This window comes from Sinohyriopsis cumingii, chromosome 8, assembly GCF_028554795.1.
Source record: "Sinohyriopsis cumingii isolate HCF-2022 chromosome 8, ASM2855479v2, whole genome shotgun sequence".
NCBI lineage: Eukaryota > Metazoa > Mollusca > Bivalvia > Unionida > Unionidae > Sinohyriopsis > Sinohyriopsis cumingii.
In genome coordinates this window covers 118,703,088-118,729,965 of record NC_142968.1, presented here as the reverse complement: position 1 = coordinate 118,729,965, position 26,878 = coordinate 118,703,088, and the positions used below count along the sequence as shown (strand labels likewise).

General features: G+C 32.3%; 1 protein-coding gene across 2 annotated transcripts in view; it reads left to right on the top strand.

Moving 5' to 3' along the window:
• The window catches only part of LOC149794495 (uncharacterized), a 406,758-nt gene extending 398,087 nt beyond the window's left edge, over positions 1–8,671 (top strand). For both annotated transcript variants that reach the window (XM_089966588.1, XM_089966587.1), the window contains exons 8-10: positions 2,828–2,896; positions 7,473–7,647; positions 8,539–8,671. In XM_089966588.1, coding sequence (XP_089822714.1) covers positions 2,828–2,896; positions 7,473–7,647; positions 8,539–8,600 — 306 coding nt within the window. In that variant the 3' untranslated portion in view covers positions 8,601–8,671. The remainder of the gene's footprint in view (positions 1–2,827; positions 2,897–7,472; positions 7,648–8,538) is intronic.
• Positions 8,672–26,878: the final 18,207 nt, after the last annotated feature.

Sequence of the window (26,878 nt, the reverse complement as noted above, 5' to 3'; positions counted from 1 at the left end):
TTGATTGTTTTAATTATCACTAAATTGGAAATTTGGAAACTATATTTGTTAATTGTTATTTAAAGAAATTCGCTGTCCGGAGACGAAGACGAAGTTGAGATATTAGGCATATATATACATATATATATATATATATATATATATATATATATATATATATATATATATATATATATATATATATATATATATATATATATATTTCTTGCACTCAACTAAAGGTGCATGTAAGAGTAGATCACATGACAGTTGTATAATCTTATAGATTATAATATCATATTACGTTCGTAAGGGTTCAAGTTCCGTGTTTTTTAAAACAGATATTGAAATTCGTAGAACTACCTGCCGAAGTTTACATATAGTAGGTATTTATGTTTGTAGTTTAACGTCTATAAAAATACAATAAGAAGAATATACAAAAATAAACAATGCTGATTGTTTAAAACAATATTAGTACATGTATTAGCTTATAGGAAGGACAAAACAAGTGGAATACATGCACCCTTTTTTCGACTAAGTTAATAACATCAATGGAATCCAACGTGACAAAAACGAAAAAGCAATATTACTACCTCACAAATAAATCACCTGTTATGATCAATAACTTACTCCACAGTTTCCTTCGAGTTCCCAACATCAAAGGAAGCTAACCTTACGTAATTGCGGACATGCCAATTAATTTCGGGGGCCCCGAGTGGCCGAGTGGTCTAAAGCGCTCACCGTTCCGGATCACTGCCATCTCACCTATGTCTGCGTGGGTTCGAGTCCAAGGCTCGGCTAGCGTTAATAAGTGTGAAAGCCTGCCAGTAGCTTCTCGTGGTCGGTGGTTCTTCCCTGGGTTTTCCTGGGTTCTTCCTCCACCTGTTATACTGGCCGCCATGTATAGCCTATCTTGTGCTGAAAAATGGCGTTAAAACCTAGAACATCAACCAATTAATTTCAAAGACAGTGGAGTTACTCCTTTGTTTGTATTGGCTTCATATACAGACCAACTTCATCCGCTATACATGACATTGAATAAGAATTAAAATCAAACATCAATAACTAGTATGATAAATAGGTCATGAAAGCCATCCCAAAAATGGAAGATATTACTAATGACGATCTAGGCAAGGTATAAGTGAACATTATAATCTCATTAATAATTTAACTCACCTTCTATAGATATATGTGGCCCACGCGAAAATGAATGAAAGCCCGACCCTAATTATTAGTGGTTCTTAGAATGGTGAACTTGTTTACTGCGGCAATATATGTATTATTTACCTGAAAAACATTCGTGTGTACCATGACATATTATTGACATGATGTTGATTCAGAGGTTTTGCCCTAATATCGGTAAAGTGTAAGCTATAATAATCTGCTATAATTGGTGCATCTACATAGTGTTCCATTAATAATTGTGCTTCCAGCAATAACATTAGTACTTTAAAGACTTGTTCTTTTCAATAAAAATACATTTACAAAATAACTTTTACTTTCAAGATGATTCAAATATTTCGATAGGTTTCGATACATTTGTTTTCATATACTGGTATTTTTGTTACTCCTTATGGTGTTCTTTCATTTGTTATTTCTTTCTGTTCGTGCTAGCAATACCTTTCTTTGGAAGTTATTGTTTCTAGCTTCTCCTATCCTTACTTCTCTCACATCAATTTAAGGCAGTGAGTGCCGGATACCTTATAGATATCTGTGCATTGGAGAAGTATAAAGGCTTTATATTTTTTCAAAGAGTTAGAATAAACAGACACGCATACAAGCTAATAATATATTACTATATTGGAGTATTGATGTATATTTACCAACCACTAGTAGCACTGTTAATATATCAAACCGACAAACTGTAAGAAAACAGGCATTTAGGTATGACATCATCACATATGATACTTTTTCGTTGGGTCAAAAAATCGTCGTGAAGAGCAAGAACGAAAAACCCGAAAGTGTTTCCACAGGAAACTTTATGATACCAAAGTATTGCGTTGTTGCAATCCACTAATAATCTACTATAATGTATACTACCTCAACATTCGTCTTTCTTGTTAGGATAAAATATTATTTTTCACGATTGCTTTTTACCTATGCAGCATAAAATGCCCTCTGACATACATATTGAATACAGTAAAGCAGTTATATGTACATTACATTGTAAACAAACAAACAATTACAATTTCAATCCCACATTTATTAAATAATCCATTAAATAGACAGCTAATCATTGTTCATTATAATTATATTTTGATGACATAAAAATCATCTATGTAAGAAAAGCACTTCACATTAATTGATCATATGAAAACGTTTGCACTCTAAGCATGAAGAAGGAATAAATCCACTATGTTCAAATGATTCTAAGCTTTCCACATGAGCTGATTGTTTTGTTTACCAACATTCAGTCACGACTTATCTGACATTCTTAGTGGAAGTGGCCCTATTTTTTTTTCAATGTAATTGTTTTAAGTTTTCACCACTGTCATATGGGAGATACTAAAAGTACTCATTACAAAACACAATGAGGGTTTCCATTTAGGAATTGGGGATTCTAATCATGGCTGCAATTGTTTTACATTGAATTGTACTATATCCAATTATTGCATTATGTTCACTTAAATCGAATATGTGCTACCAATCGATTTACATGAACTATATCTATTTCATTTTCATTGAAGTCTTCCATATCACTTATTACCGTTATCCCCAATATTCAGGAGTTTGTGTGTCTGCGTTATTTATATCATATATTATTATCATACCCAAATTAAATATATACCAAATACTTCGGGCATTACAAAATCTGAGACTCCTCATATTATCCCAAGTTATATTGCAGGTTTGTAGGACGACAACCACAAATACCGCTGGAGTCATTACGTATGGGTTTGGTTGCCATAAACTGTTGGTGAGTAAATATGATAGGGTTACATACATAGAGTGTTTGGTGTAAACAAACTGATGATTAGATGCATCAAGACATGTCATCTATTCACAGAATATCAATCTTTGGATTTATCTATGGCATGGAAAGGCATAACGTTTCCTGAATTTATCAGCTGTATGTTGTAAATACATATTGCTGACGATAATGAAACCAACTTTGTAATAACGATGTCAAATATTGTGTAAGGAATCAAAGAATTTCCAAAAACGGATCTTTCAAAGTTTATGTATTTAACAAACAACATAGGAATTAAGATTTTAAATATGCGTTGCATTCACACTGAAAATAAATGGATCGTATTAAAATAGCTTTGTGGATCCCGGACTATAATAAATCCAGTATGGTTTAATGGAAGTCATTCATTTAGGGAAGTGATAAAACGATGCTTTCAAGATTATTGCAGGAACAATGTCGGAGTTTTCAACTTTTTCATCAAGATGTATGGACTAGAACTATTCAACAGCACACACAGTGCATAGTCTGATATGCTCTCTATTGTGGCAAACTCATTCAGAATAATATCAGAAAGTATATGTCTTGCATACAGTTGTGTAGTTATGTGTAGTTTGTCAAAAAATAGTAGAAAAAAAGTTATATAGATATTTGCAATTGACCTAAGGAGTAATCTAGAAAGTGCGACATAAAAAATAGAAATCGTGCGGTAATTTTGGAATTCCATATCATTGCGGTATACATAAACAGTTTGAAATCAATTATCTGCATGTTTTTGTCACTATATTCCATCAAGAAATAAGTATATTGTATGCACTATAGTTATCCATTTCATGATGGCGTTCATGAAGCATTACTCACAGTTATTTAGATTTTTAAATAGTATGGGTAAAGTAAATTCAACTCAACACAAAGTGAAGTGTCGGTCAGTGAGTGTTTCCTACCAGGTATATTAATCCCATTTTCAAGGAAGCTCTAACAACATCTATTTGCATTGATTTTTCTGTTTTACTGTATAAGCACTGTATTTGATGCATTAAAAGTGTTGATTTAAGTTGTATAGTACTTCATAAGTTAGATTTCCCAACTGTATATCCCAAACTGTCTGACACATTATGTCACCCGAAAAGCCCTTGGTTTGCAAAAGTAGAACTTACACATGGTTTCTAGTTGATAATACTTTTGATCGAGCCTCTAATTCCGTACTTATTCAAAAACAGAGTTCTTAATCCTCTGGCGAATGCTCTATCTTAGTTGCTTTCAGTTTGTAAAAGGAGCACTCGTTATTTACCCATGTGACAACTTTTGTGTCTATGCAACATATAACGGCAGTCGAACTAGAACTCTAAATGTTCAGTTATGTAGTCATATGGTTTTCATCTATATTTAATAGACAGAGTTGTTATTGTGCCATTATATTTACAATATTACAAGGGTAAGAATCCATAAAATGTTCTCAAAATCATTTTTAAATTTCTATTTTAATTTTCAGAATAAGTTCGTACACATTTATATATTTCTTTGTAACTGCAAGCATACTCAATGACAACTAGATATCAATTGTACAGTATATATATTTGTTAATCGCTATTAATTACATTGTGATGAAATTTATACTAACAGCTATGCAGATTATGTATATATAAACCTGTATCATATTTACAATGTATATTGACTGCAAAAAAAAGTGTGACAAATCCACTTAAATTGAAAAAATATTAAATGTTTTGTTAGTCAATCTCTTTCGCTAACGCAACCGAATTCAAAAGCATTTTGTACTACCTGTATAATCCGAACATGTCTAAATTAAAAGCATTGAAACTTGACTTTAATGGGAAAGAAAAATAAAGTATATATAATAATTCTTGGATGCAAGGATTGCTGCGATCATATTTGCTTCCAATTCTTTTCTCCTTTTTTTAAAGATTGGTAGCCATATGCTATTTTAAAACCGCATCGTGTATTAATGAGAAGATGGTGGGCAGAATATGCGTTGATGTCAAGATGTTGTATGTAGTGACGGCTGCAATATGCGATAGCAGATTTATAACATTTCCGCATGTATTTATATATTTTAGAAACGCATCTAAACTGCATTAATACTTTTAGAGAAATGTCAAAGATACACATAAATTATAACAATGGCCAAATAGGAATGGATTAAATCCAAAGACCGAACATAATGTAAGTGAATAATATGTTTATATTGTAATATGAAGTATGAGTCTGAGTCTCTGCAACATTCACCTTAAATATTAATGCAACAATGAAAGGAAAACAATATTGCAATACAAACAACACGCGGAGGCGAGTTTTCTAATACAACTTAAAATTATAACGCAAAATGTATTGCCTTACAAATGACATTAACATCAATGATTACGCTATACCCTCCCAAGAGTTTATGCTGACATTCACCAAATGATATATTAACATGCTCGTATGCATGTAGTGGTTTTTGTATTCACCTTACAGGGAATATATTTTAATAAATGACAGAGGGGTTTTGCTGCCACTCACGTTGGCATATTTCCCTACTGTGTGGCCATGCTATCACCTCAATCGCCCATCTGATAGCTATGCTATCATGCTGCCAGTTATAAATAAACCAAACTGTCTCACGTATTATATAAAATAACCGTCATCATTAAACATCAACAATACATATTCCATCAACTATACTCATAATATAAAAGAAATATAACTATTGCAAAATGCAATTTAAATATAAACACCATTGAACGTTCTGCTTCAATATAAATGGTTAACAATAATCACTCTTCTTTATCTCATACGTTCGGTCAACTCTTTACAGATATAACTTAATGATACTAAAAAGTAAACTGGTACTCGCTCCTATGACTGTAGTAAACTGTATGGAAACTATGCACAATTGATCGGAATCAGAGTGCCGCATATATCATATGCATCCTGTAAATGATAAAAGTAACCACGTGTGATACCCGATTGTAAATTATCCATGCGCATCATGAAATATAGGTATCACGATGCAAACAATCGACAAAATTATGTATATATTACTCAGTTACTATTAATCAAGGAAACAATAATAAAAGCTAATCTTGGTATCTTTGTACGCGTTAAGGCAATTAATTGCATATGATCACATCAATTCATTACCAAATTATTTTCTTGCCCTATTCTTTGATATAAAATTAATTATGGTTGAAATGTACTTATAAAATTCAATCTAGAATGGTTCTATATAGTTTATGAACTTTTCTAATATCAAACCAAAGAGACATCTCTCGAATAATATGACTGGCTCGATCTTACAAAATATATTGTACGGTTGTGTTGACAAGCTGCATGAAAGGTATCGAAGTCTAACGACTCATTGGTCATAAACTAAGTAACAGAAAGAAGCAGAACTAACAAGTTTTGTAAAAATTAACAAAAAAATGCATTATCAAAGTTACAAACGAACATGTAAGAGAAGCGTGCAGTATTTTGACGTGAATCCATAATGATTATGAAAATATTCTATGAAAATCTCAAAGAATGAGCCGTTATATATACATTTCAGATCCGGAAATGTATTGGTCAAACAAAAATATTGACGTCATTAAAGTGGCGTTGTCTAGAATTCCTTTGAATAATTCGCAGTAATTTCAGTATAATAGTATAATGTAATGTAGACTTACTATTTCCACTGAATTGTTGTATATTATATATGGTTGTAAGTTTATTCCCTTAACCCCGCATACAATATATAAGTACAACATACAATTCGTTGACAGAATTTATCTTACAACAATAAGAAAGAAATAAGAATGACTACAGTTGTCTAACTACATAAATGGATATACTAGCAACAGGGTGAAAATGAACTACGCAACAACTACCTCCGTCACAAAAAAGGGATTTGCAACATCGTAGAAGGATTCATACGAGGCATCTAATCAAACAGCAGTTCTGACCATCATGTCCAATGGGATTAAACCCGAAATTTGTAAACATACTAGTATTTACTAAACAAAAATATTATCAGTAACTATAAACACATGCTAAGCATCTAATTATAGATTATATGCGTGTGATTTGTTTCTTTTGTTGTAGTTTTAACAGTCGTATTGCTACGATATCTGAAGTGTGGCAGTGTACAGTGATGTCTAGCACTAGGGCATCATGCCGCAGACATGTAGCATGGTGTCATACCCAGTCACATTATCCTGACACCAGACCGACGAGTCCTAACACTAACTTCTTAATGCTGAGCGCCAAGCGAGGTAGCTTTTTGTAAGTCTTTGGTAGGACTCAGCCGGGAATCGAACCCATTACCTTCCGCATCCTAGGCGGACTCTCTAACCACTAAGCCACCGGAACGGTCTAGATCCTACGCAATTTTACAATATGTATTAAACTAAATATACATTATGCACATGTGAAATTTCAATGAAATCTGATCACCACAATTTGCATTCATGAATAACAATTAGATAATGGTATGAGTCAGGAGTTACATCACACCAAGTGAAATTAAATATTATAATAATCTGTATTTTATAAAGATGCGAACCCAAGAAAAGTCAGGTTACTCTGTGCTCTGAACTGTCAATTTCAGCAATGTCAATTACTTACAATAGTCAGTCTGCAATTGCAAGGCATTAACACTGGCGTTGATCTGCAGCATCTTACTGAAACTGGTGAAATAATAGGAAGGAAACGACAACTTAAAATGTGCGACATTTGCTGTGGAAATGGTCTTTGCAACGATGTTGATTGTGAGTCAGTAAGAAGTAAGTACATATCCGTGGACCGTCTTGAGGTGGAGGTAAAAACATTCTTAAGTCCAGCCATTTTACTACATTGAAATTGGAAGACAGCGAAGCTTACATAAAACTATAACTCTGCAGTAAAGGAATTTTCTCTTTTATTCCTATCACCTATCATATATGCATAGAAAAGAGTCCATACTCTATATGATTTGTTCCTGGCGGTTATATCCAAATAGCAAAGAGGTATGAGATTTACAGATGTATATTAGACCTCAAACCGTATCGCAAATTTAAAATCTACATCTTTGTTTTGTCTGGATGTTGTTAATGTTCATGTGCAGAAATGTATTTATACGTCTACAACTATGTGTCTTGCAGGCTGGAAAGCTGATTAGATGGAAACACGCGTGTTTATAGGGCTCGGTGTATGAATATTCGATGTGAGAAATTATAATTTCACAAAGCGACTTATCTTATTCCACACAGCGATCAATTAATCTCTATAACTTACTTCAAAAGTCAACGATATCATCCCTGAAAATATTGCTTTCTAATAACAGATTCCTAGTAGTGATGTAAGTGTTTTAGTAGTAATAGTATAAGGAGTAGTAGTAATTATGTAACAGTAGTAGTGTGATCGTAGTAGTAATAATTGTAGCAATGATTGTTTCATCAGCTGTAGCATTAGTGATATTAAGATAATAGCATTAGCATTAACATTAGCAGAAGTAGTGTCAATAAGATTACGAACAATGAATTCAATAATAACAGTGTGCACGTGCTATACAATGTTATAAGTATTATGTGATAGCAATATAGGCACATAAATATATAGTATGATAGTAATATTTTCCTTACGCTAAATTATATATTGCATTTTTATTATTATTATTATTATTATTATTATTGCAGCAAGACTGGCCACATTTGCCAAAGCAGGAAGACTTAATTACACAACCCTAACAATCGTGTAATGAGGTGCACGGAGCGAGAAGGCGTGTGCAGTTACCTTGTTTGTATACGCAATAAAACATGATACATGAAATGGTTTTCTAACGGTATCCACGGTTTAATCAATATGTTTTAAAATATATCACAAAAATACTCATCTTACTAAAAACATTACAAATAAATAACAAAAGATTAGAAGAATTATTTTTTCATGTCTAGCAATGAGAAAATAATTCACGCTCAACATTGATATCTGAAACATAATGAAATTTAACACACTTAACACTTCAGCAGTATAACTATACAAACATACATATATATATATATATATATATATATATATATATATATATATATATATATATATATATATATATATATATATATATATATATATATATGTATATATATATATATATATATATATATATTCCCAAGTTTGCATGAGTATCTATTTCTGTAATGAGAAAAGAATGCTTGATATCGTTTAGGCTTGACTTTTTACGAAATTATATATGGTGTTCTCTCAGAATATACTCCAATTAAAGTTATAACTAGTTGAATAGGATGCCGATGCAAAGGATAATATCAACAAGTAATATGCCAATTGATTAGACAAATACTTTATTTACCACTGATTTCAAGTTTATTCATTTTTATACATGCACCTACATTAATATCCCTGCCGTTGATAGCTCGTAATTTTATTGTAAATACTCATCTACATAGTTTAGCAAAGAGTGATGTATGTATGCATGCATGCACGTAATTATGTATGCATGTACGTATTTATTTATGTACGTATTTATGTGTGTACGTATTTATGTGTGTAGGTATGTAAGTATGTATGAATGTATGTATGTATGTATGTGTGTGTGTATGTATGTATGTATGTATGTGTGTGTGTGTAAATATCTGTATGTATGTCTGTGTGTGTGTGTGTATAGGTAGTTAGGTAGGTATGTAGGTATATATATATATATATATATATATATATATATATATATATATATTCGCATATTCATTCTATTTATGCTTGTTGGTCGGCAATTTCACCGTATCTAACACGTAACGCTTTAATGAACTACATTTTAATGCTTACAAAGTATCATCATGCCTTCGATATATTTGTTTTGATTGGATATCGCTCCAAACATGTTCCTTTACTTGGCTTTAAGCTGTGATATTTAAGACCATAACTTTTGTATCGCATTGTTCAAAATAAAACATCTTAGTAGTTGATTTTCACATATGCAAATACATTATGAATTTATTTCAGATGGCTCGAAGACAAATATTAATTATTGTTGATTTAAAAATATATCCGTAATTTATAACATAAATACAACCAAATACCTAAAACAAAAATCCTCATCATAAGTGTGCTTCTGTATGAACACTAAAACCTTTTCAAAGGTAAAATAGCGTATATGTTAGCACTCCTAGCCATTCATTTGGTTAGTAAATCTTGGTCGTTGTAAGTCAAAGATAGTATCGGTTAGTGAAATACAAATTAAAAAGTAACTTGCAGCAAATAAGACACATGGAAAGAAAAGATGAATAATGACATACATAAATAAAACTAAACATGGGACTTCTCTAATGTAAACAAAAGTAAAAAAAACTAATTGAAGAAAAGCAAAATGATGAATGTGATCCACGGCAGCTCAGTTTGGAGAGCGTAACGCTCGGAATCCAGTTTTCGAATTTTCGAAGCCAGCATATGCCAGCCAGGGTCGAATTCCTCCGTTTGTGCTCGGAAAGGGCACATGCTCCTATGTCATCTTCTTAATATATCTAATGAATGTGTTAAGAGCATTCTTAAAGTAACAAATTGAGGATCAATTTGTAAACAACTCAAGGCAAACTTGTTTTGTCTGTAAGTCAGAAAAGATGGTAAATTATCGATATTTTAAGCAGACGGTTTATCAATATATCGTTTATGCGTTGGTCTAATCGTTATATTAATATACATTTAACTGTCCTTCCTTCAATCAGCAACAGCGAATATTTGGTCTATACTCTTTGTCCCCTTTGAACCACTCTAAATCATTCCAATTATGTTTCTTTGTCATAATTAATCCTCATTTGAAGATGAACATATTAACAGAAAAGTAACATGCTTAAGATGTAACAAAACTAAATATCTTTCACTTTACATCATGATCTCTGTTTAGATAAACGAGGTACACACAGTGAGCGTATTTGTAGAAAACAATAATATTTGTGACAGTTTACATAGTCTAAATGGTTTTAAAATGCTAATTAACGAAAAAACAACTTTGTAATTTCCATTTGTTGAGCTGCACAGGTAACATTGTCACTGAATTCGAAGATCAGCATGTAGCTCATCTGCAATATTAGCTGAACTGTTTGGACTTTTTTAAATAAGACATATTATAAACTAATATTTCATTAAGTTCTCTCCATCTAACTCATCCCATGTTATTCTGATGGCCAGGGTTGGACATTTCACCTCATTTTATTGAGAAATGGTTTGATTGCTTATTATGCTCCATGGTTAGTATTGTAAATAATCACGATATTTGAAAATATAATGGATCTCGACTTTGGTTTATACATTGGTTACATATATATATATATATATATATATATATATATATATATATATATATATATATATATATATATATATATATATATATATATATATATATATATATATATATATATGTATATATATATATATATATATATATATATATATATATATATATATATATATATATATATATATATATATATAAGTTAGGTATATTCGTGCCTGTATACAGTCTATATTCTGGCGTTCGTTGCATAATTAGAGTCAACCAAACGCTTACTTCAAGCACTCTCCTGTACCTGGCGTGCATGCTTCACATGCGCGTGAGCTTTGAAAATGTTGATCCAGTCACCTTTGAAATACCACCATGACACGCTGTAATAGAATGCAAAACAGCCGAGTGAATTAGATCGATGAACCATAGCAAAATTTGCCCCTTATTATATCTGCCAAACTGAAATATTACCAGTAAAAAATCTTAGATTCAAAGAGGCGATCAAAACACGTAGGTTATGTTTGATCATTTATATTGCCAACCATAAATTAGATTGAATAAGAAATAAAACGGACTGATTTACCAATTGATTATGAAGTGAAAATTGTGTTCTGTCAAAATGTTGACAAGTATTTCATTTATATGAATGGTCTTTTTTCAAAATCATACTTAGCTATGTTTTTGTCTTCCTAATGTAAACGCTTGTTAAAGTGCCACAACAGTGTATCTACATTTATTCAGTTCACCTCTTGGTGAAAGAGAATACATATTCAAATTACGAATGTAAAATATCCGATTGAAAAATTTTCAGTAATAACTGCGTGGGAGCCTACCTAAAATCGCGTCTGCACCTGTTTAAGATAATAACCGAATGCAACCGCCGACCACTTCCGGTATTTCGTGAAGGCAAAGCGTGACGTCACATTTTGAACACTTGTTGTAAACAAAGGCCGAGTTGGTATCGTCACCCAAATTACCAGTTTGAACCCTATATTTCCAATACCGACGAATCCGAAGTTGCAAATGAAGATGACGAAGAAGAAAGATTAGATAGATTGACGGACAATTCATGGTAATTGTTTTCTGAATATGTATACGGCCTACGTTATGATAAATATGTGTATCCGACGATATCTACATTATTGTTCAACAGTCTCCTGTTCCTTTACAAATCTTTGATTCTTTTGTCACCTGTAATAAAGGCTGCACAAGTGTATAACATTTCGACGGTAGAGACATATCTATACGTTGATAAGTAAAATGAACATCGGATCACAGATGTAAACTTTGAAAACCTGTGAACAAGTTGATATGATTTATAAGTACTTAGTATTTTTAGGAGAGGAGGTCCTCTTTTGCACAACTATTGAAATAGGCAGGATATAACTCTCATGACATTAAAATTGAATTCTTGTTCTAAAAGCTGTATTATAAGTTAAACTTTCGAATTTCTCATATGTATGTTAATAGTTGATTTTGATAAACTTTGAAATAAACCTTTTTTCCTGTGTTAACCATATTCTTGCAACGTATATTTTCTTTCATATCTAATTTAATTTTTCAGTGCTGTACAAAACGTCTTTACCTGTTCCTGACTTTGGTCAGTTTGTGTCATTGTACTGTGCTATTGATGTGGCTATAAATATGAAACTAAATTTGACAAGCACATCAATATGCATTAAAGATGAAAACTATTTTATGTGTAATTGTGGACATTGTTTGGTAATGCCCACAAGAAAGGAATGTGTATGTTGTTGTGACATAGAGAAGGTCACAAGTGTCCGCAGTGAATTCCAGGGGAAACAGTGTATAACACACCATCCCAGGTTCAGTCCAGTTTGTCTCGACATCCATGTTTTACACGTTGCATACTACCAGTATAGACAACAATTTGGAGAACATGCAGAACAAGGAAATAAGTAAAATGTCTGATCAATTTTTCATGTTCTTTTGTTTTCATAAATTTTGCTTTCATAATCTATGCATGACAGCATAGTCTTGGGGTCATTTTTTGACATCTTCTTGGATTGAACCCTTGTTCTGGAGGCCTACACTGTCTAAACTTTATACCAGTGATACTGATCGATCATGCCAAAAAACAACACATATACATGTACAAATATTGTTTTATTTCAAATATGCATGCACAGATTATACTGGAATCATTTAACTTTATCGATATACAAAATAACGATAAATCACACTGGGCCACTACTCATGATATCTACTAAAACTTTTGATTTCGAAATTTGATCCAATGCATAAAGCATATTTTATTAAAACTTAATTTTCAGATTATTCTTTCAGAAGACATCGGTATACAGCATATAGACAATTTGCTCGGTTAGTGTTGGCACTTCTTGGGCAAGAAAGTGAGGGTCATCATTCCATCATGTGTTGTTCAGAGGATCCGTACTGCCTCTCCTGATCAAAACCTGAACTGCACTGGCTTTCATGAGGCTGACAGCAATTAAATCTGCTAAGAAGATTTTGAGTAGCAATATCCTTGTCAGGCCTCTCATACAGACTACATAATGGCGGTGGTACATCAACCAGATGCTTTACTCCTTCATCATTCATGTGAGACACCTGTCCAATTGTGAATGCTCTTTTCATCAGACATTCAACATAATCTGTAAATTAAATTTAATATGCATTGTATTGTACAAGCCAAACAATGCAACCTTTTAAGTTAATACATGAATTAAAAGTATTTGCTTTACAATTGTTTGCATATTTTTATTATTTTATCACAGCGAAAACTCATGATTTTTAAAATTAAAGGAGTGTCAACTTTAACAAATATTTTGCCTTTACTGTTTGAATTTAAGAATAAAAAGAAATAATATAGGTACTTACACTTGGTACAACAGTATTTATATCTCTAAGCGATATATGCCTTTATGTTCATCAGTTACTAATCCATATTCTCGCCACATGTTGAGCCAACAAGGATTTTCCTGACAGTGTATTCTCCTTTCTTGTACTTTGGATACACTTTTATATCTGGCTCTCACATCCTTAGTGCATGTTTTCTTTCTTTGGCTTTTTTCATTAAAATACAATGCAGCTAGCTAAAGCCTATTTCAAAGTATATACAGATGCATAATACAGCATATAATTCTATCAGAATACGGATAATTTATTTTTTATTGATACTTTATTTGCAAACATTCCATTAAAAACTGATATCAAAAGATCAGATCTTGATAGCTATGATTTAATTTGAAGATGAATATACTGGACTATAAATAAAAGGCTGAAAAAACCTGAATCAGTATTTTTGTGTGTGCAATACTACAATATTTACCCTGAAAGCATTCCATGATAGGAGACCAATCATCTTTGGTGCAAAATAATTGACCACGGAGTGGTATCCCTCCAATGCTGAAGCCTATTGTCCAGATGACAGACTCGGTACATATTTTCTCATTTGTCTGCTGCCACAATCTCTTCAAGCTTTTCAAATACTTTAGATCCTATAAGTTATAAAATATATTCATCAAAGCTTGGTTTTATGCTATCTTGCATGAAAATTAAAGTGTACACTAACAAAAATGCATCTAAATTAAATAAATTACTAGACCAATACAGTAAAGTCAAAGTCACATACCTATAGCTATATGACATGTACTCTATATCATGCTTTTGCATACCAAATATCATTGATCAATAAGAAATAGATCTACTAATTGAACAAACCTGATGGACTTAAATGATTGTTGCAAAGATATGGCTGAAAACTTTTTTTGAACATCACAAAACCACCACCACTGAAAAAATCATAACACGATATTGTAAAATTCCTACTACATTTTGTTATTCATATTTGTATTAATTGCGGATGGGAACAAACCTCATCATGTTTGTAAATATCTATATATAATCTGGTTCACACATTTGTCCGACATTGAAAAATATATGTAAGCCTTCTAAATCTACCAGCAGAAAGATATTTCTATTCACATGGTCAAACAAAGTTGAAGGCAAAGTGAAAATTGTGACAATATTTATCAACTGTTTATATCTCAGTTTTTGATTGATTAGATATTTACTACATTTGTTTTGAAAACTATGAAAGAACGTTCTACAGGGTACACATAAAAATGTTGGGGTGACTGGTCTGTTGAATATCTTACATATAATATGGTACATGTCATTAAAAACTCACCCTTGCAACTTCTCTCTTTGAATAGCCCTTCTTATTTTTTTTGGCGGTGACACTTGACAAGTTACTTCCTCTGATGGTGACAACATTTCTAGCCTACACAGTTGATGCTTTGGTGTTGAAGTTTCTGATACATTTGCAGTTACCTTGGCTTGGTTGCCAGTTGCCTTCACTCAGTGGAAAGACGAGACAGCATCATCACTGAGTTTGATTTTCTTTGGTGCCCTACCCATATGTTCAACATCAAATATGTACCTAAATTGGAAGCATTATGGTGTGAAATGAAAGGAGTAGAGAGCACAAAACTCAGTTGGACCATCCCAGTTTGCTATTTTGATTGTTACAAAATCTGTCCACCTGCGACGAAGTGCTTGGTCTTTCGGAAAGGAATGCATGTAAAACCCATCAGCATTTGAATTCCAACAATCTGCCGTAAAACACCTGACCCCGCTGCCCTTGCTTGTACCTCCAAGATCTCCTCTTGGCATGATTGTGATGATAACACTTTTCAAACTAGCTAATATGAAACGGAACAAGTTTTTTGTTTATGTTTCGATAGAAACGGAAGTAATCTGTACGTTCAAAATATGACATCAGGCGATCTACAAATTCCGGAAATTACCGAGCGATGCAATTGGTCCGATGTGTATTATTGTCGAAAATACTCCTTAGCCAATTTCTCAGTTATTATGGCGAAATTTCCATCGGATGTTTTATACCGCTTCCAGACTTGATTTTCTTTTCAAATAATATTTAATTTTATTTACTTTATCTACACTCGTATGGCACTTAAACAGAATGACACCTATCTATCTATATATCTTATATATCTATATATTTTATCCATATAATATGTATATCTAATCTAATCAGGTGAACAGACACTACCAGTAGTTTTCATTGCGTTCTTCTAGTTATTTCAGTCTATAAATCACAACGCCTAGTGTTTGTGTTCGTTGCTACCTTTAAGTGTTCCACTCTTGATTCAAGTATGTTTATTGGAAAACATTGTTTCATCAAAGCAACGCCTTCTGGATGCAGGAATGTAGGATAATATTGGCATAAGTGTACGACCGACGTTGAAATTTTCCTATTCGACATTGAAACATAATGAAAACTTATTTAATTTCTAAATGGGAAATTGTGTGTTATGCAGAATGGAGTATTGAGGATATTAATGTACCGTTCACAAAACGAAACTTTTCCAAACATTAAGATGAACGGGGAATGTTTGGTTTACTAAACCATTCCTCCGCGCATGTTTCCAAAGGGTGTTTTCAAAATATTTCATCTTCCAAAGACAAGTGGATGGAAGGCGACGATAAAGTGAGTAACAGTGTTCGACAAGAGTCAATTTGATAGTTTGTGTTACCATACAAACATGAACAGGTCAAAAATAAAGTCCCATCTTATCCATGAGATTAATCCAGAAAGACAAATAGATAATGAAATAACTCTCAATTCAACATGGCCCTATAATTTTATTTCGCCCATCTGAAATAATAATAAGAAAAACGAATGTTGAAGACAAGAGTACGTTTACTCCAAATGTATTACAAATATCTGACATTTTTGCGGGATACATTAATGTTTGTCTTGCTTTTTGCGAAAACCATTATCAAGTAACAATGGCAAACGGGAAGTTGTTGCTTTTTATGTGCACTGTGCTCGCAGTAAAATGTCTAAATGGTCCAAGAGTCAAGGTAAAGGTCACGTGTTTGATAAGATAGAATTATCCAACGCGTGTGTTTCGCACTGGAAGGCGCGATCAAACAAATATAGGTGAACACCAATTCCAAGCACACCATTTCCATTTCTAAGCACTGAACCTTATTTTTGGGTACGTGTCATTTTATATTCCTTCTGTCTGAATAATTTCCGTGGTTCATTGTTTATCCCCTTTAGTGACTCTTCCTCCAGCAATCATACAAGTCACTATTTATAATCTACCATATACTAAAAACTGAATTTTAATCCGACCAAAACAAGTACAGAAGCAACTGATTATTTATTTAAACATCTTTTAATATGTAAATGTTCATGGTATAGATCGTTCCAATTGAACATTCAAACGGGTAGGAGCAGTAGTAGTCACGAAAGTCTTAGTAGCAGTAGAAACAGCAAATGTATTAGCAGTAGTAGCATCAAAACATTCTTGAAGCTAAGATACAATTACTAAAGGTTGAAACAAAACGTGTAGTCAGAGAAAAACGTCCTATAAGCCGAATATTAATACCTTGATATCAACAGAAGGACCGAAATCAGTTATTTGTATGATGTAGATTAAGCGGTGTCACTAAATAATGTCTTTCCTTTCAGGAAGGATCGAGAATGTTAGTAAAAGACGGCTAAATTCGTTGTAATAGTAAGGGATTATAAGTAGGCCAAACCTTGATAATGTAGAAGACTAGGTCATCATGTAGCTCATCAGCAGTTCAAACTAATTTAAGTTTATATATGTATATAATTTTGCCAATTAAATTCCTGCTTTTGCAAAGAAAAGCAATTATTCCATTATTCACTGAAATCATTAAAGTGGCTGAAATACAGTTTTTATGTTATTGCAAATGCGCAGAGTACTTGGGAGAATAAAAAACTGTACGTCACCCACACAACAAAAAAAAATTGCAAAATTTTAAACGAATATGATGGATAATTGTCTTACATTGTACTACACAACAAGTAGACCTCATTAAATGATAAAGTTAGTGCTACATTTAGGGCTGCATCACAACAAGGCATTAAAATATAACGCAATGTTAAAAAGTAACAATTAAATAGGAATACAAATAAAATTTGACGTTGATTTTTCAAATCAAAGTCGACTTATGAATTTAATATATAATGTCTGGAGTATTTCTTAGCACAAAAAGTTTGTTCGAGGTCAGAGCTAAAGCACATTGGACATTCGAGATAATACGACGCATGCATTAATGAGGTCAGCTGTTCCAAAGAAATAGATCAGTTGTTCCAAAGCAAGAAGCGTCCTTGGATATTGATGACATGTCAGAGCATAAAGATCATGAAAAGTGGTGAGCTTTTGAGAGAAGAAAATGAGGCCCCTTACCATCCACGAATATAGTGTGCTGTCGTCTAATATATAACAATAATAATAATAATAATAATAATAATAATAATAATAATAATAATAATAATAATGTGTTGTGTTGTGTTTATCCGGCCGTATTGTATTGACTCTTATCAAAAGCATATTAACAAAACTAAAATTGATCGATTCTTAGCATAAATTATTCATATGTCATTTAAGACAAATAAATCACACTCTTATCTTAAGACCGATATAAAAATAAATTCTATAAACTTTAGACTTTCTTGCTTTGAGGCTTGGTCCATTTTTCTCATTAGCAAAACCGTCTCTTTAAAAACTTGGCTACGTGTTTAACATTGGCTGTCACATACAGGTAACTTGGACAACCTTTACGATGGTTTCGTCCACCCCAGAGTCAAAACCTTTTCACCTCCTGTAAAAGCTGGACTATCTGATTTTGCTCTGCAAGTCATTCATAAACCAAAAGATTTCGAATGGGAAACAAATCCAAACCATTAATTAACGAATTAAGTTACAAATGTTTCCTAACGCCATTAAAGGTACACTCCCTGCAGAGTTGGAAAAGTTAAACATTTCCCTCTCCTCTTCCTATAAATATCCCCGACAAAAGTCAACTTATGACAAATAATTGAACAAGTACAAAAACCTCTTCTACAACAATTCAATCCTTGGCCACTTCGCTTATCAAAGCCCAATCATCAATCCCGTCCAGTTCAGCTTGTCATAGTAATCAAAGGGAACTCATTACTGATCAATCAATTCCCAATGAGGTGTACTCAAGCAATAGCATCCTGAAACATGCCTAAGATTAATCCAATGCACAATAACATGCATGAATTTAATATTGTTATAGTTCCTAATAGCATCTGCAAAATTACTCTTTTTGAAAAGAAATGTGTGCGATATTCATAGAGAATAAATATTTTTATTTTAGTTTTGAAAATGTTCCATTTTGGTATTGCAATATCATCACACTCAGACAGACTCTTCTCCTCACATGGTTATCTTCACACTTAAATATACAATTATCTTCACAAGGCTATCTTTATGACAGAGCACTTGCCTTCTACTCACAGAATAGAATATACAAGTACATTATTTGTAAAATAAAATTGGGTTAATTGTGCACGAGGTTGGTAAATATAGATAAATACATTTATCCGGCATTATTACGCCCTGCAAATACAACACAAATAAATATGCTACATATATAAATAACAATAGCGTCATCAGTTCATTATTGATCAGCATGTATACATTAATTATATCTACAGTACGTTCTATACGAATGATTTACTGCCACATATATTTATTAATTACCTTTCTAGAGAGCTGGTGGACCAAAATATCCTAAACACAAGACAATCGGTCGGTAGAGTAAACGTAGAGAGCAGACATACAGGCAGGCAGACAAGCGCATGGACAGAATGATAGACTTAGAAAAGAATATACAGGTTGATAACATATTAAACGTACTAAAATACATCAACATACACTTCAGAGAAATATACATAGTGCGTATAAACAAAAATGTTATATCAACTTGACTATGAATCTCTTTGCTTTATCATATGGGACAAAGGTCAGTTAAGATTTTCCTTGAAGCAAAACAACCATCAGGCACTTTTCTTTATTCCATCCCATGACTACCACTAATGTGCTGTTCATGCTATGTTGTTTATACAGACAAGTAGCTAACTAACCAATCAGAAAGTTACTTACTACTTGTCATATAATAGAACAACTCGGCATGAACAGTAATCAGGGTAGCTTCATTGCTCAGAGTAAACAAAACTCGAACAGGTATTCCTGGTTCAAGGCTGACTATTTGGCTATATTTTTATAGAATGAGAATAACACAATGATTGCAAACTGATGACTGTATTTCACTCATCAATGAACATTAATGACATAAAATAATAAAATACACACTTCTGCCTCAATATATAGAATTATAAATTATGATAATTCTCTTCGCACAGTTATTAGTACAGTGGGATAGAAAATTCTCTTCACATACTTATGGTTACACTAATATAGGAAATTACCTTCACACATTTACCTTTATGCTGAGATAGAAAATTATCTGCACGTAGTAATCTTTACACTGAGACAGACAATTCTCTTCACGCAGGTAAGTTTACCCTCATATTGACGTTTCGCATCACACGAGTATCGTGACACTGATATAGGCAATTCTTTAATAATGAAAAGAGAAAACAAAATAATATTGCTTGTACATAATTCCAGGGGAAAAACAGCTACCATTTTGTGATCAAAACCTGATGCATATTTTTGCTATAATACTATTTCATATTTACCAACTGGACGGTAATTGTTGACTATGTCAATAAAAGAGGTTACAAAATTACAAAACAGTGCCCGAGGCTTTGTTTTTGGCAAAATAACATAAACATATTTTAATAAGATTTGAACATTTAAGCTCATGTATATGTCTGTATATAGTTTTAATTGCAGACAAATTAGTTCCTAAGCTTTCAAATACATATCTTCTAATGTTTTTGTAGGACAGGTGAAATAAAAAAAAATATTCAGGTTCTCAGGTTGATGGTAGTCTTTGATTGTGCGCAATTAGTCCTCGCAATGACGTCCTCACAACGATGGTAAAGTAAGAGTAGTCCACATAACGTTTAAAGACGTATACGGCAAAAATGAAGTGATACAGATATTGCTGGCTTACAGTTAAGATTACTTTCAAATTTCAAACATATACTTTCATTCCTTCTTGTGGTCCTCGAAATGTAGTCATATGGCAAGGTCACCACAAGTATATGAATACACGTGTGTGTATGTGTGCGTGTGTGTGTGTGTGCGTGTGTGTGTGTGTGTGTGTGTGTGTGTGTGTGTGTATGCGTGTGTGATATTGCTATGATGTCTGCAGTGTGGCAGTTTAGCTCTAAAACTAACTTCTTAATGCTGACCAACTAGCGATGCAGCTGTCAGAAATATTTCATACAACTTTTGTTCAAACCCACTACATCCCGCATCCGTGCGGACGCTCTAACAACTTGTTGCACATGAGCGGTACGTATATATGTTAAATGTATTATGTGTAATGTAAATTATAATGAAACAAGACTCGGATTCACGGATAGTGGAGGTTTACTAGTTTTCAACTAGCCAAACATAATGCTTATCAGTCAGGACCTACCTATGTGAATATAACCACATGGACACGTATCGCTGAACGTCAGATTGGCATGATACATACACGAGGAATCAGTTTCTCATTAGACTCTGGTAAATTGAAGTCAAACTCATGTAAGTACCTTAACAGTTTCTTTCAACATGGCTTATTTTGTATTGAAAATAGCTAGCAAACTAACGATAGGAATGTAAAATTAATATCGCAGTTTCCATATAACTTTATAACTTTGGAACTTGTAGTACAAGGACGTAGCAAAATGAATATAATAATTCCAAATATTAAATTAAATCTTAAAGTAGCGCTAATAATTGAATTCTAGTATATTCCTGGATAAGAACTTTCAAGGAAAATTCTAAGCTTACACGATTGGTCAAGAGCGCAAATAATATTAAAATCTGAACTTGCTCATTCAAACATGATAGAAATTCTCTAATGAAACATGGGGAAGATGTTCTTAATTAATATATTAAAACACCATCTGAGGTTGGTTTGGTCTTCACTAATTCCTTCTTTGGTATGCATACACGGCTTGATCATTATTGTAATCGGCGAAACCTGTTTTCCACGTGACGAAATAAATAAATCCTTATGTGGTCGTCTATCAAAAAACATTTTATCAAGAGAAGGAACACTCCTTGCACAATATATCTTGCCGGTACAGATATGTGTCTGCAGTTTGCATATAGTAAGCGCTTGAATATTTTATCAATATGGCATTATTATGCATCATGCCGCTTCATATATCACTTTATTTTTATCTTTGTCTTTAAGCATAAAAATATATGCATAATGCAAATCACACAAGAAATAACACAAAATACAAGAGCACAGGATCACGAAAGATCGTGTAGGTCATTGAAATATTCATATGAAAGAAAAACTGAGAAGGAACTATTGTGAATCCGGCCGAATAACTTTCGGAATGTACTGATTCCGTTTTCAAGGCAACAAAGTCAAGAAAAACGATTACGCAAAAGAAACAAGAAAACAATCGAAAACAAAACTACGATGATGAAACAGTATAATAGTAATAATAGTACCTAATAGCATATTCATATTGGCACCCAAAGCAATAGACATACAAAGTAAGTTGCATGTTATAGGTATTGATAAACGTGCCGGTATTATTTTATAAGTTTCGTTTTCCTAGAGGCAGTAGAGTTTGGATGACTTTACCTATAACATCAATATTCGATTCATGCTGTGTCTTGCTTATCTGCATATCTTTTTCTTGTTGCGAGCACAAAATAATGGATATAAATTAAATGTATCATGCTAACATCAACAACATGTTAGCATTACTCAGTGGAATGTATAACACGAGTAGCTGAGTCACAGGTGTGAGCAAACCTGCTCTAATAAAGCTTTTGACTAGATTTATAATTTAGTTCATTGTTTTATTTAACATTTTAAGGTGTAATCCAGATCCTTTTCAGTCACGCGCTGCGGATGTGAAGATAACCATATGGAAACTTATTGCCGAATTTAAAATTAACGTCCTACATCGTCAGATTCTAAATATTTGACGTCAGAAATACTCTAGTAGATACGTTTATATGGGGTCTGTAAAATGTTCGGGAAGAATAAAGTCCATGTATTAAGTTATTTTCCATAAGACTCTAAATTTCGAATATCAAGAGCATAAAGCCAAATAAATATAACAACTCTAATTATTTAAACAAACCATAACGTTCAATAAAAGACAGACATTCCTAGGTCTTTTGCTTCATATTGCACGATAAAGGTCACATGTTTGAAGAAAATGATGATGATTAATGAACCACTAAAATAACAAAAATTAGAATCGTCAAGATATCAAGCGTCATTCGATGTTTCGATATTTTTGAATTTACAGGTCTGCTTATTATATTTATTCTTTATATGACTTTAATAGGTTTACATATTTAGATTTCCTAATTGCTCTTCGAAAATCAAAACTATTTTGTAATAAAACATTTCTGACATCACCAATTAAATCCATTATTATCTGTTTGTATCATACATATATTTATATAGAAAATATTATCAAGAACGAAATTTTGTCTTCTGTGGGCAAATTATTTCGCTCTCAGATGTTGCCAATATTGCTTTATTTTGCATTGTGTTGCATCATAGATCGATTTGATTTTCTGTTTGTCATAAACAGAGCAATATGTACAAGGTTACAAATCATGCAGCCAGTATCATTATATGTGCGTGCAATGGATTTAAGAAAAATGTGCTGGTCCGGGAAATAATAGATATGATAAAATAAACATTAAATAACTGTAAAACCGTTCCGAAAAGAGCAGAACCTTTCCCGCAATCAACCGATTTATGTTTCAAGGTGAAAAGTTCACAAAGTCACGGAAGATGATTACGCAATGAACCAGAAAATAACGCAGAAAAACAGTTAATATAATGATCTAAAAATTATAAATAAAAGCAGATGTATTGAACGAGGATGAAAGTTGCTACTCTTAGGTGCGGTAGATATTGTTATCACAAAGGACCCCGATTGACGATGCAAGAAAGTTGGGTTATAGAATTAATGGATTTGAATGAAAAATTTGGAAACATCAGTGCAAAACTGGTGTGAACCCAGCCGACGCCATTTCGGAATCTACCGATTAATATTACAAAACCATAAAGTCACTAAAGATTGTTGCACAAAAGAAACCAGAAATAAACAGGTAACACATTTAAATAAGGCGACACAATTATATTATATTTTTATAGTATGATTCGTTAGAAACAGTAGTAATTATACGATTTTACATACGTCAACAAGATGAGTCTAATGTCGTAATGACCTGAACGTATTTTGTTTTTTCCCAACCTATACGTAGGAGGATTAATCTCAGTAACATTTTAAGAATGATAATAGTCTCTTGCATTTCTTAAGATAGATATTAGCGTAGTCACTTTTCCAAACTTAATTTACTTCACTGCCTGTTGATAATAATCACATAGCAGTAGAGATCCTTGTTTCATTCATAGAATTGACCACATGTGAAATGTTCAATACACAATTGAATTGATTTGTATAGTCTTTTGTATTATTCCAATAACACAAAATAACCATTGACATGGTTGCTTTCAGGTATGTAATAAAAACGTTATTGAATATGGACAAATATTTTGCCCTCACTCATGTGAAATACCATAACGGAATGATTGCTTTTAGATATGCAATACTAAGGTTATTTATTATATAAAATTACATTTTAGCCTCTCCTTCATTTGGCATAGAATATGTTCTCATAAATTTGCATATATTAGAAACAATATGAATAGTGTAACTAATGATCGAGGCCTAATTCCAACAATATCTTAACATTACTTAACTGAATGCGTGGCACGAATAAGAAACACACAGGTAGGACTGAGCGGTACGTATATATGTTAAATGTATTATGTGTAATGTAAATTATAATGAAACAAGACTATTGCTTTCATGAATTTTTTTACCAGAGTTATAGTTTGGTTAATTGTCATATTTAGCACCTTTAAGGTGTACTGATAATTGAATGCAAAGAATGTGGGGGTGTAGGAGGTTTAGCCTGGACGTTGTCTCCATTCAGTGACATTTATCCTTATCAGTCACGCGTAAACTATGCGGAGATAACCATATGGCAAATGTTGTTAATATTGGAGTATTGCGCATCATGATATTCCAATGTATCAAGGTTGTGTTTCTCTTCCAATAGAGAAATATATATAGGTTACAAATCACACGGTGAATATGGTTATGTGCAACAGCAATGGATCAAAGAAGATGGCAAACAATCATGTGAAACTGGTATAAAACAGGCCAAGGGCTTTTCACATCTACCGATTCCTTTTGCAAGGCCACAAGAATGAGACCAGATGATACCTCAAAATCCAGACGAAAACAAGAACTAGGTGGAATCTGCATGATGTTTAATGTATATATACACAATGATTACACAAAGAAATAATAAATAAAATCAGAAAGTTTAAAAGTTCAAAATTGCTATTCGAGTAGGTTTACGTGTCAAAAATGGTTAGAACAAGGAAACCCTATTGATGACGGAAGTACGTAGGTCATCACGAAACGTTTGCACCAGTTATCCAATTCAGGTTTTTATGCGTGATTGCAGAGAACATTGGACTTGCGATTCTTAAAAAAATATGTGGAGGTTATTTTCTATAGTAGTATTATTTAAAATATATGTTACTAATTACGTACACATAACCATCGATTTAAATACGCTTTGTTTATAATTTCGTATACCAAAAAAGATTAGGTCAGATGTAGAGTTAGAAAAAAAGGACTAATGGCAGCAAAATATTATATTGGTAACTTATAATGTCCTTCAAAAATATTATTTTGTTGTGTTTCTTTATAAACATATAATATAAACGGTATTTTATATTTCATATTGTGCTCCAGGAAAAAGTTATATGTGATACCATGGGTTTTAAAAGGAAGAGAAATGTGATTCATTGGTAAAACCCTTGTTAATTATACTCAGACGAATTCCCGTGTTGGTTTTTGATGATCCCGGTTGAGACTAGTTTACGGCGAAGACACTAATATGAATTTCTGGAACAAGTTATACCACGAGATGTATCAGGAGATGTATCAATATTTCACTAAAAGGAAACGACGCTTGCAGTGTTTCCTTTTAATGAAATAAGTTTAGAACGATTAGTTTATCAAAAATCGGATGTAATTACTATATATTAATATTAATTATATAGTAATATATATATATATATATATATATATATATATATATATATATATATATATATATATATATATATATATATATATATATATATATATATATATATATATCGTTTTTTATATCACATACAAATACGCATACTGCATTTCAAACGCAGTTAGAATTGACTGCAAGCAACTCTATATTGTCGGAATGAGTGATCTATATGAACTCTGCACAGCCCTTTCCAGTATGACCGCCACAAAATGAAATTCTTTACTTATTTATAGTCATCGCAATCTCCCTTGCGTATGATAAGTTGCTTCATTTTTATTTTTCATCTCATATTTTCATTCATATTAATTTGATAAATATAAAACACAATTAAGATTTAAACATGAATTGTGGCATAAATAAATAAATTAAAGCACTACAAACAGAGTATAGTCAAAGAATTTAACAGTGAATGCGGCATATTTAAAAGAGTGGCATATATAAACTTAATGAAATGAGGAGTCAACAATCAGTCAAATGCATTACAATTGATTTTAAGTAACTGTTATAATTAAATTGACATTATTACCTAACACAGGTTGTTAATATATTCCAAAGAGTGAAAACAACAAGATTCAAAACATATAACAAATAATATAACAAATA